General features: G+C 45.0%; 1 protein-coding gene across 4 annotated transcripts in view; it reads right to left on the bottom strand.

Moving 5' to 3' along the window:
• Positions 1-10182, bottom strand: part of SPPL2A (signal peptide peptidase like 2A) — a 37800-nt gene extending 27618 nt beyond the window's left edge. For 2 of the 4 annotated variants that reach the window (XR_014519136.1, XR_014519137.1), the window contains exons 1-4: positions 9353-10027; positions 3128-3247; positions 2378-2560; positions 1401-1484 (exon numbers count right to left, since the gene is read on the bottom strand). Coding sequence is in view for 2 of the 4 variants with exons in the window: in XM_083475350.1 (XP_083331476.1) it covers positions 1401-1484; positions 2378-2560; positions 3128-3247; positions 9353-9406 (441 nt within the window). In the remaining 2 variants the exon portion in view is untranslated. Of the gene's footprint in view, positions 1-1400; positions 1485-2377; positions 2561-3127; positions 3248-9352 lie in introns of all 4 variants that reach the window. The other 2 variants (XM_083475350.1, XM_083475349.1) reach the window with 2 other exon arrangements.
• Between the last annotated feature and the right edge of the window lie 2151 nt (positions 10183-12333).

The raw sequence follows: 12333 nt of genomic DNA, 5'->3' as shown, positions 1-12333 counted from the left end.
ATTCCTTCTGGGAAGCTGAGTACAGTTGGTTTAAACTGGTTCTGTTATCCTTTCTGTCAAGGTTATGCTGACTATAATGATAAGGCCAGAAGGAGCCTGAACTCTCTTTTTCTATGTCTTAGTTCTGATGTGGTGTTCTGTTCTGTATGCCATAGTGTTAAGGTTTAGTCTTATAAGTTGTTGTTAAGTTTAAAATAAGTCTGTTGCAACTGGATTTCTTATGGACTGTGCCAATCCTGAATGTATTGGATTTGTGACCATTACGCTCATTTGCCTTCAGTAGCAGTAAAGCTCTGCTGGATGAAATTGCCTCTGGTCTATTTTTTGGGAACTCTGCAACGTGTTTAAGTTTTTTCCTTCACACACAGACGACAAAATCATGAGACATAAATCATAGGAGAAAGCTTGGTTGCAGTTTGTGGTTAGTGTGAAGAGAACTAACTGATGAACCAGGGTTCGGACAACATGCTAAACATGGCTTCCCATGCTTTATCATTATTGTTTGAAAAACTAAGCCATGCTTAGTTTAGCATGGCTTAGTTTAGCATAAATGTAGCTCAGTGCAGCACAACAGCAAAATGACTGGGAAGGTGTAGCCACAATCTCCTTTCCAGGGGTCTGTGCTAAGCCATGTGTCACTTAGTGCAATGTGCAAACCAGGCCACTGTATTCTTCTAAGAAACTGCCTCCCACCTTCATCACCACTGTATGAAAAGCAGCAACACAAAATGAATAAAATAAGATGCAAAAAAGAGGATTTTAGCTGCAAGCATAATCTACCATGGCCATTTAATAAACCAAGTACATCATGCTCCTTCATTCTGATTGCAAGTGTTCTAATGAAAAATGAACACACAGTGGTAAAAATTAATGCTGACAAAGACAAACAAAAAAGAGGAAATTGGTCAAGTAACTGTCAGAGAAGAAAATAATGCACAAATATTGTCATTGTATCCAACTAAGTCTTAGACTCATTGAAAGAAATGGGTGAGTCATGACCTCTGATTTCAACTCTGCGTAGGAATGAGTTGAATACAGCCCTTGATTAAGGTGGTTTGTTTTGGGGAAAGATGTTCCATCCAGTATCTCTCTTCCTTTTTAGGAACATATCAGAGCAGATAAAAAACAAGTTACTGAAGTCAAGACAACATAGCAAAGTATTTTCAGAGACTTCAAAGTATCTATGAAATTTCCATCCTAGTAATCAGAAACTGAAAAAAGAGCAAAGGAGATACAACGAGATGCTGCAAAAAGTGTATTTATCTGATTGGATTTCACCTGACCAAGTACTGAAAGAGGGGAGAAGAGGGAAGAAAGAGGCCCAGAAGTGAAATCAAAATCTCTCATTTCCAAACCCGTTTCAACTCCCATTTTGCGAAGCAATCCAGAAAAGTACTTACCTCTCTCAAATTGATTATATCTTCATTGTTTACAAGTGTAATTGGGATGGTGATGTTTGCAGTCTTGTTACCATAAGGAGTATTCTAGAAAAAGGACACTCATAATGCATCTGCTTTACTGAACGAATCTCTACTTAAAAGTCTATCAAAACATTCTGTCTTATCCCTAGGCCCATACTACATATTTCTGCAGATTAATATGGCAGATCTGGATCATGGTATGCAACCAGAGCCGTAGCTAGGTGATCTTGTGCCCATCGCAGAACAGTCCAGAGTGCGCCCCCTAGCCACAGACAAATTAGTTCATCTTTCTGCCTCTCCTCCAACCCCAACCCCCACCCCATTCAATTCACTCTCTATTTAAAACCATTTCTTATGAGGCAATATTCAATATTTAAATTTATGGACATATTTTTAAGCCGATTTTGTGCCCTACCATCACCTGTGTCCCTGGTGGGGGCCCACCTCGCCACCCCCTAGCTACGGCCCTGTATGCAACCAGTCCAGGATGGCACTCACCTGAAAAATCAGGTGTGCAGCTTGGGGTCAGTCCTGGACTCATTGCTGTCTGGAGAGGCACAAGTGCTTGGCAGTGCCCAGGAGTGCTTTTTATGAGTGTCATTTTGGACACCAGCTTTTTATCTGTCGCCATCACCCATATAATATTTTCCCTCTCCAGTTCTCACCATCAATATCAGCAAGAAGGAAAGGGTATTTATGATGATGGCCACCAAAATATAGAACTGCTTTGCAACTGACCGAAGCCTTGCCCCTTCAATCCTAACCCTAGATTAAGATTTGGTAGGGCCCTCAGGAGCCAAATAAAATCGGACAAGTTCTAGATTACGGATTCTTGGATTCAAAAAGGGGGAAAATACCGCCACCTTAATGAAACCCACAGTAATGTGACAAAAACAACCGCCACAATTTAAGCAAAACATTTTCATGCAAAAGCAGCCATGTCTATTAGAACTTACTATGCCAGTGTCACTGGCGATGAGCAGCATTTTAGCACCGAGTTTCTGAGCGATCTCTGCCTTTTCTACAAAAGTGCAGTTTCCTCTCGACACAACGATTGCTTTGTCCTTGACAGTTTCATGAGTGGCATCCGAGGGACTGCAAAGCAATTTGGGGGTCAAGATCTCCAGTCTTGTATACGTCTAAGATGCAAAAGGAAAAGATTGGAAGTGCAAGAGAATTCTGTAATATGGCTGAAGCAGTTAATCTAACAGCCTTATTATTTACTGAAAACAGATGGAATAAAGATCATGACACTATGAAGCTGAAAAGTCATTAGCAAAGAAACTGTACTTCCAGACACCTTAGTGGTTTAGTTTAATATTGTATTTACTGTACCACTCAGACTGCTGACATGGGATACTGTTTCTATGTGTTTTCCCCACGTTAACACTCCTTGCAAGTAGAACTCTAGTCCAGCATCCAGACTAGTCATCTGTTTGCAGCAAGTTTCTTTTACCAGGGGAATATTTGCAACTATTATCTGAAACCATTCTACTTTTTCAGACCTCAAAACCACTTCATTCTCACTACATTTTGTTGCACACATAGATCTAGCCTTACTTCAAGGACTTTTTCTGGCACACCCATACCAAACATGGCATAGTCTAGATGGAAAGATTGTGCCATTAGGATGTGAATGATTGTGACATATTTTCCCAAGGAAAAGTCACTTGATTCATAGGAAATACAAGAGTATAATTACTTACAATGTTATTTAAGGCACTAGGAAGGGTGGTCCACTCAGAGTTATAATATATGCAGTAGTCCTTTGTTAACAGAGGATTATCGATTTGAATTGCATGCAAGATTCCTTGACCGCCGCTGACCTATAATTGAAAAAGATTTTTTCCATTAACCACTTTAAAATACGAATGAAAATGTTGACTAGCATCATTTTGAAAGGGTTTTAGATTATGCAATGCCAAATCATTTCTTATAAAAGCATACTACTAGGAACACAGCAAGGCCTTTCAGAGCATTTTCATACAGCTCAGATTCCCCCCCCCCAAAAAAAAAAACACTGAAAGATTAGTATGTTAAGAACATGAGGGAAAGGGACTCTAACATTGGCATGTGCTTGATCTACAACATATTAAAAACTATGAAATTTGCACTATGAAATTTGCATAAGCCTAACACATATTTACTGATACAGTGGTACCTTGGTTTATGAACTTAATCCGTTCTGGAAGTCCAATCTTAAACCAAGCAGCGGGGACTCAATTTACAAAGGGAACACACTCAACAGGAAGAGGAACATGTTCTGCTTCCAAGGCAAAGTTCACAAACCATAACACCTACTTCCGGGTTTGCAGTGTTCTTAATCCAACTGGTAGCCCAGCGCATTTGTTCCAGAATCAGTGTTACATGTTGACAGCCCAACATATAGTAGTGCATTGAAGTAGTTCCTTGTTGGGACCATAAAATCCTGGATTATTAAGCATGATCCTCATGCACCTGTGCTCCTGCCTTGGTGTGAGATGGGAAACCAACCAGCAAGACAAGGATAACCAGAGCTTCCCATTATGCGTAAACCAGGAACTACTGTTAAGGGCTTCCAAACAAAGATAACTTTAAACTATGCTTTGAAATCCGGGCTTGTTTAGAAGCCATTAACCATAGTTTCCTGGTCCAAACATAACAGGAAACTATGGTCAACTGCAGCTTCCAGGCTTGTGCAAAGGTGCACAGAACTTGAACTAACCCTCGTTTAAGAAGCAAGGATTTGATAGGCCAAACACAGTTTGCACAAAAGATGAAATGAAAACAGTACCAACAGTATTAGTCATGGGTAGGCAAACTAAGGCCCGGGGGCCAGATCTGGCCCAATCGACTTCTAAATCCAGCCTGTGGATGGTCCGGGAATCAGTGTGTTTTTACATGAATAGAATGTGGATTTATTTAAAATGCATCTCTGGGTTATTTGTGGAGCATAGGAATTCGTTCCTCCCCCCCCCCCCAAAAAAATATAGTTTGGCCGCCCACAGTGGACAGGCCCCTTGATGAAAAAATTTGCTGATCCCTGGTATAAGTGGATGTTCAGATTTCTGATTGTAACAGTATAGTAACAATACTTATCAAGGATCAATTGCCTCATACAGATTTGCACAGTATTTAAAAAGCTTCAGCAAACACTTATTTAATACTTCAGAATCAAGTCCTATTTCTAACACGCATCCAAGGACAGAATTTCATGTTACAATAAAGAATGTGTGTAATAAAAAGCAACAACTGCTGCTTCTCAGAGAATATATTCCTCCCAATTGTACTTTTCACTAGAAGCAGCAGCTGCAGCTCAGAAACAGAAGAGTAAAAAGGTAAAGGTAAAGGTACCCCTGCCCGTACGGGCCAGTCGTGACTGACTCTGGAGTTGTGCGCCCATCTCGCTTAAGAGGCCGGGGGCCAGCGCTGTCCGAGGACACTTCCGGGTCACGTGGCCAGCGTGACGAAGCTGCTCTGGCGAGCCAGCACTAGCGCAGCACACAGAAACGCTGTTTACCTTCCCGCTAGAAAGCGGTACCCATTTATCTACTTGCACTTAAGGGTGCTTTCGAACTGCTAGGTGGGCAGGAGCTGGGACCGAATGGCGGGAGCTCACCCTGCCACGGGGATTCGAACCGCCGACCATGCAATCGGCAAGTCCTAGGCGCTGAGGTTTTACCCACAGCGCCACCCGCATCCCAAACAGAAGAGTAGTACTTCTGAAACTTTTCACCTGCAACTCCCCCCTAACCTCTCACTCCCAAACAAGATTCCAGACATGCATTTGTGAGGATACATCTAACTTTACAACCCTATAGTGGGGAGGGGTTGTGGGGAAATGAAGGTTGGGGAAAGGGTTAAGCTTCTCCTCCCACCTCTTCTCCGAATTGTCCCTTTGCAGTTATCAAAGCTTTTTAACATAGAAATCTGATGTAACACAATTCTTCCTCAATCCCACTCATGGAAGAATGCTAACAGAATTCACTGTGCAGGTCTCTACCTCAAACGGAGTCTACATATCTGAGCAGGAAGCACTTAGGTTCATCTGGACAAGTAGATATTTTTAGCAAGCTGCTACTGATGTCTGCACAAGAACTTTTGTTGATTGATTGATTGATTGATTGAATGTATGTACAGAAAAGATCACAATATATAAAATCAAAATAAGAACAATAACCCAATAACACCCCTCCAAAAAGAGCCATATTTTAAAAGGGCATAGGATGTCAATCAGGTCAACCAAAGGCCTGGTTAAAAAGGAGCATTTTTGCATGGTGCCTAAAGGTGTATAATGAAGGCACCAGGCAAACTGTTCTGGGGAGGGCATTCCACAGACAGGGAGCCACTGCAGAGAAGGCCTGTTCTCGTGTTGCCAGCCAGCCTCTGAACCTCTCGAGGAGGCGGCACATGAAGAAAGGCCTCAGAATATGAGGGTCCAGGCAGGTTCATATGGAAAGAGGCGGTACACTGTGATGGAAACCAGAGTGCACGGAAATGCCATTTACCTTCCTGTCACGGCAGTACCTATTCATCTACTGGCACTGGCGTGCTTTCGAACTGCTAGGTTGGCAGGAGCTGGGACAGAGCAATGGGAGTTCACTGCGTTGCAGGGATTCAAACTGCCAACCTTCTGATCGGCAAGCCCCAAAGGCTCAGTGGTTTAGACATAACACAGGAATAGAGGAACCTTCCTTATATAGTCAGACCACTAGTAAAAAGGTAAAGGACCCCTGAACGGTTAACTCCAGTCAAAGGCGACTATGGGGTTGCGGTGCTCATCTTGCTTTCTTCCTCAGGACAACCTGGTAAGTAGGCTAGGCTAAGAGATAGTCTCCACATTCCTAGTCCAGCTCTCAAACCATTATACTATGCTGGTTCCAGCATGCCTCCTTTAATTATTATACCATACTCAAAATCTGAGTTGTTAAAGCTTGATACCCACAATATCTATTTTTCAATGAGCAATTCAGCAATGAGTAGAATCATCTAAGTTTTGGAGTGCATTGTCAGCCGTATGCTGATGACACAGCACTACTTAGAATAAAGGAATCTTAGAATTGTAGAGTTTGAAGGGACCCCAAGGCTAATCTAGTCCAACCCATCTGCAATGCAGGAATCTCAACTAGCACATACATAACAGATAGCCATCCAACCTCCTCTCAAAAACCTCCATGGAAGGAGAATCCACCACCTCTCATGGAAGGCTGTTCCACTGTCAAACAACTCTTACTAACAGAAAGTTCTTCCTGATGTTTTACTTCTCGTTTACATCTGCAGGTGTAGCATGGGATGTGCTGGACCGTTTTCTTGCCTGGACTGGATGAGAGCCAACAAACTGAAGCTCAATCCAGATAAGACAGAGGCACTGTTAGTAGGGGGTTCCCTAGACCATTTGAATGGGATGTGGCTTGCTCTTGATCGGTTTGCACTCCCTCTGCAGGAGCAAGTCCATAGCTTGGGGTTATTTCAGGATCCCTTGAAGATCAGGTGATCTCGGTGGCATGGAGGGCCTTCCATCAGCTTTGGCTGGTAGCCCAAGCTGCACTATCCGGAGAGGGATAACCTAACTTCTGTCATCTATACTCTAGTAATGTCTAGGTTAGATTTCTGTAACTTGTTACATGTGGGGCTGCCTCTGAAGATGGTTCTGAAACTTCAGTGGCCAGGTTGCTCTCCGGGACAAAATAGTTTGAGCCTAGAACACCAATCCTGGCCCAACTGCACTGGCTTCCAATTTCTGGGCCCAAATCAAAGTGCAACTTTTGACCTAAAAAGGTAAAGGGACCCCTGACCATTAGGTCCAGTCGTGGCCGACTCTGGGGTTGCGGCGCTCATCTCGCTTTATTGGCCGAGGGAGCCGGCGTACAGCTTCCGGGTCATGTGGTCAGCACGACTAAGCTGCTTCTGGCGAACCAGAGCAGTGCACGGAATCACCGTTTACCTTCCCGCCGGAGCGGTATCTATTTATCTACTTGCACTTTGACATGCTTTTGAACTGCTAGGTTGCAAGGAGCAGGGACCGAGCAACGGGAGCTCACCCCGTCGCGGGGATTCGAACCGCCGACCTTCTGATCGGCAAATCCTAGGCTCTGTGGTTTAACCCACCTGCGTCCCTTACTTTTGACCTAAGGTATCTAGAAAGCCTTAAATGACTCAGGACACAATACATCAAGGACCACTTCTCCCAATATGAACCAACCTGGACCCTACAATCATCAACTGAGGTCCTTCTTCGTGTGCTGCACAAGAAGCCCGGCTGGTGGCAACATGAGAACGGGTCTTTTCTGCATTGGCTCCTGACTTGTAGAATGCTCTCCCCAGGGAGGCTTGCCTAGCACCTTCATTACGTATCTTTAGATGCCAGGTGAATACATTCTTCTTCCCCAGGTCTTTGGCTAAGTAAACAATCTTAAAGTGTGTGTGGTGTTATTGTTATTACCTTAAGTGTTTTTGTGTTTTTACACTGTAAACTGCAGTGCAATCCTCAGTTGAAGGGTGCTGCAGAAATCTAACTAACTAACAAATAAATAAATCATTTATTTAAAACCGCATTAGTGATTGCAAATACAAATCTAGGCCTGGTAACAATCTAAGAGCCATTGCATCACATTAATAGCACAACCTCGGTTGGGGTGATGCAGATAAAGTCTCAGGCATAATTCTCAATGCCTGCAGTTACCAAAGGCAGGGAGCAAGTTTAGCTCCCAAACCTAATGGTGTGAATTGCACCCTTTGACTTTCCCTCACAAAATTGAAAGTGTGTGTGTGTGGGGGGTGTGTGCTTTAAGCACTTTTCTAAGGGGAGGGGGAATGCTGTACTTGGGGACATTTGGGGGGGCAAGGATAAAACTTGACCTGCATCCTGGACTTGCAGTTATCCCAACAGCGGCTGAATGAGATCATGCCAGGGTGTGTGTACATACACACACATCTACAGCGGACGCTTGAGTTGCGAACATGATCCGTGCAGGAGCCACGTTCGCAACCTGCAGCGTCGTGTCTGCGCATGCGCAGGTTTCGATTCGGCGCTTCTGCGCATGCTCAAAGTGTGATTCAGTGCTTCTGTGCATGCAACGAAACCCGGAAGTAACCTGTTTCAGTACTTCCGGGTTCGGTGCGGTGCGCAACCTGAAAACACACAACCCAAAGCAACTGTAACCCAAGGTATGACTGTACACACCTACAGCAAACGTCTACACAGAGACCCATCATTACCTCCTGGAATCTTTGACACAACCAAGCCATACCTACTAGAACTGGAGGCTTTTTGTAAATTCATAGGAACAGCCAGGTTAAGAAAAAAAAATCCACACCATCTCCCATCAGATCTCCGTGGTTCCCAACATGGGGCACACGCCCCACAGGGGGGCAATTTTATTTTTAAGGGGGGCAATTGAAGAATGAGTTATTAACAGTGAATGGCCTTCTAGGCGAATAGGAGCTCGCTTTTTGAATAATAAGAATAATATGTCACGGGAGGGGGAGCTATGAGGATTTTAGAGGTGCTGAGGTGGGCATGGCAAAAATAAAAGGGTTGGGAACCACTGATTCGAATTCCACATTCAGTTCCTAATCCGGTGCCCCTGGAGGAGGGAGGCAAGCCGGGAGCGCCGGCAATGGCCACGGTACCGGTTTGCTCCTCGTCCCGACCTACCAATAGCCATGGAGGTTTCTTTTTGCTTCCCACCCCCCAGATCTACCCACAGCCATAGTTTCGTTAGTCCCGGGCTGTGATTGTTTACGTGGCAAAGCATTTTAGAAGAACCCGGTGTCACAAACACACACACGGGACCGAGCCCCTTGCCCCTCAGAAACGCCCCTCGCTAGGAAAGCTTCCCCATGTTTCCCTCAGGAAGCCGCCCCGACCGCCACCCCGGGGCACGCCGGAGTAGCACGACGGGCGCCCGCTGCTTCGGAGGCCCGCTTCCGGGCCCAGGCAAACCCCTTACCAGCGGGAGGAGCAGGCCCCAAAGGGCGGCCCGGAGCAGCCGGGCGGCCCCCATCCTCCTTCCTCGACTCCTCGCCGCCGCCGCCGCCGCCGGGTCTGGAAACGGGTCTTCTTCCCTCGCAGCACCTTGCGGCCCTTCTCCTCCGCGCCTCTTTCTCTTAACTCACAAACAGACCCACACGAAATCACGCCCCGGTTTCTCTCGTCGTATCCGCGAGGCCGGCCGCTCGCCGCCGAGCTCCTCCGCTTCTCCTTTCGTTTCGCCCGGCCGTCTTGAAGCGGCGAGTCCCAAACGGGTCGCCTTTTTCTGGGCGGGATTTCGCCGCGGGGAGAGGCTGAGGGGAAGCCCAAGATGTCTCAAAGGTCTCTCTCCGGCAGCCCTCGAGGCCTTTGGGCAGCGGGGGGAAAAGAGACGGCGGCTTATTTTTGAGGCCCCGGGGGCTGGCGGCTGTCGGGTAGGGAAATGTGGCGAGTTTGAGCGGCCGACGGTTCTCTGAGCATATTCAGAATTCCTCGCCGGGTTCCTGCGCCTGTTCAGAGTTGCCCAAAAGCCAAAACAAAACACGCCCAATACCGAAGTGTCTCTTCCCTTTCGCTTTGTAAAGGAGACAAGGCGGCACAAGGTGTATGAAACCTCTCCAGAACAATTTCACCATTTAAAAACACTTGAAATTCTTTTTTTCCCCCACCTCCCCGTATTTTCTTAGGTTGCAAGCCCAGCTGAGCTCCCTTTTGGGAGAATGAGTGGGGCATAAGATTTTTAAAATTTTAAGAGTTTTTTTATTATTGAGAAGGCCCAAGGACAAGTCTTTTGGTCTTTGTTTTAATAGTGTAACATTCCCCACCCCCTGCCAAATCTTTATATTGGACAGAAAGAATGCATGTTCTGCTGAGGCTAGTAAAACTCAGAATATTTGGTAATCATGAGCTCAAATGTTACCCTTTTTGGATGCATGTGACATTCCAGGTTGCCTGTCATTTGCCCCAGGTGTGGTCCTGCCCTACTGGAATCTACTAATATCCAGTGGATTTATATGGTACTCAGGTTACACAGTCAAATGTTACATTTGAAATCATTCCTCCAAGCATGAGTTTCGAGACAGGAAGGAGAAGAAATGTTATGATTTCCCATGTTAGTGTAGGTGATTCTGGGTGTAAAGGAAAAGGACGCCTGGATGGTTAAGTCCAGTCAAAGGTGACTATGGGGTTGTGGTGCTCATCTCCGCTTTCAGGCCAAGGGAGCCGGTGTCTGTCCACAGACAGCTTTCCAGGTCATGTGGCCAGTATGACAACTGCTTCTGGCGCAACAGGACACAGTGACAGAAGCCAGAGCGCACAGAAACACCATTTACCTTCCCACCACAGCGGTACCTATTTATCTACTTGCACTGGTGTGCTTTCAAACTGCTAGGTTGGCAGGAGCTGGGACAGAGCAACGGGGACTCACTCTGTCACGGGGATTTGAACTGCTGTCTGTGGACAAGCGCCGGCTCCCTTGGCCTGAAAGCGAGATGAGCGCCGCAACCCCATAGTCACCTTTGACTGGACTTAACCGTCCAGGGGTTCTTTACTTTTTACCTTTACCTGTAGTAATAATCATGGATATATCTACAGTAATGTTTATGGAACACCATGTTCATTCTGAGGCAGCCTTAACATTTAAAACAAAAATGAATTTTCAAAAATGTTTTAGTATACAGTGGACGCTCGTGTTGCGAACATGATCCGTGCGGAAAGCACGTTCGCAACCCGCAGCATTCGCAACCCACGTCTGCGCACGTGCAGGTTGCAATTCTGTGCCTCTGTGCATGCGCAAAGTGCGATTTAGCACTTCTGCACATGTGTGACTGCCGAAACCCAGAAGTAACCCATTCCTGTACTTCCAGGTTTCGGCGGTCCGTAACCTGAAAAAACGCAACCTGAAGCGGCTGTAACCAGAGGTATGACTATGTGTGTCATGTTTGATCTAAATTGGTACAATTTCATTTGTGCTGTGTTTGCCATTTAATGATCTACAACACCATCCAATCAGTAATGCAGCCATTAGGAACAACATAAGAAGCTGCCTTATAAAAGTCAGACCATTGGTCTATCTAGCTCAGTATTGCCTACACTGACTAGCAGCAGCTCTCCAGGATTTCAGGCAGGAATCTCTCCCTACCTGATGCTGCCAGTGATTGAAACCTGGGACATTCTGCTTGCAAGGCAGATGCTCTGCCACTGAACTATGGCCCTTTTAATTTAAATATTTAAGACTACCGCACTGGATAATTAATGAACATCAGCACTTCGGCAGCACCTGTACTCAAGAACAGGGATTTTAACAGTATTACAGTGGTACCTTGGGTTACATACGCTTCAGGTTACAGACTCCGCTAACCCAGAAATAGTGCTTCAGGTTAAGAACTTTGCTTCAGGATAAGAACAGAAATCGTTCTCCGGCGGTGCAGCAGCAATAGGAGGCCCCATTAGCTAAAGTGGTGCTTCAGGTTAAGAACAGTTTCAGGTTAAGTACGGACCTCCGGAACGAATTAAGTACTTAACCCGAGGTACAACTGTATCAGTATTTCCTCTTCTCACAACTCTCTAGATGCCTTTGAGCAGTACATTTACACATATACACAAACATTTCAATAAAAAAAAATGTTTAAAACAGCAACAAATGAGGCACTTGATATCAATAGTTAAATGAATGGCACCATCTTCTTAAAGGAAATTGAGGTGAGATCGGCATATTTATTCAAACCTGGACGCTTTCACTTCATGAAACTAATAATAATAATAATAATAATAATAATAATAATAATAATAATAATAATAATAATAATATCTTTATTGTCATTGCCCCCTCTCGGGGACAACGAAATTACTTAACTGAAAGTATGTTGCAATTACTGTACTCTCATTTTTGAAGGTCATAGTAGCATGCTTCAGTTCTGTTCTAAAAGTATCTTTTGACCATTGTATATTCAACTTACTCCT

The sequence above is a fragment of the Podarcis liolepis genome (assembly GCF_965112155.1).
Source record: "Podarcis liolepis genome assembly, chromosome: 14".
In the NCBI taxonomy this organism is placed as follows: Eukaryota; Metazoa; Chordata; class Lepidosauria; order Squamata; family Lacertidae; genus Podarcis; species Podarcis liolepis.
The sequence above is the reverse complement of the archived record's forward strand: the minus strand, read 5'-3'. Positions and strand labels throughout refer to the sequence as shown.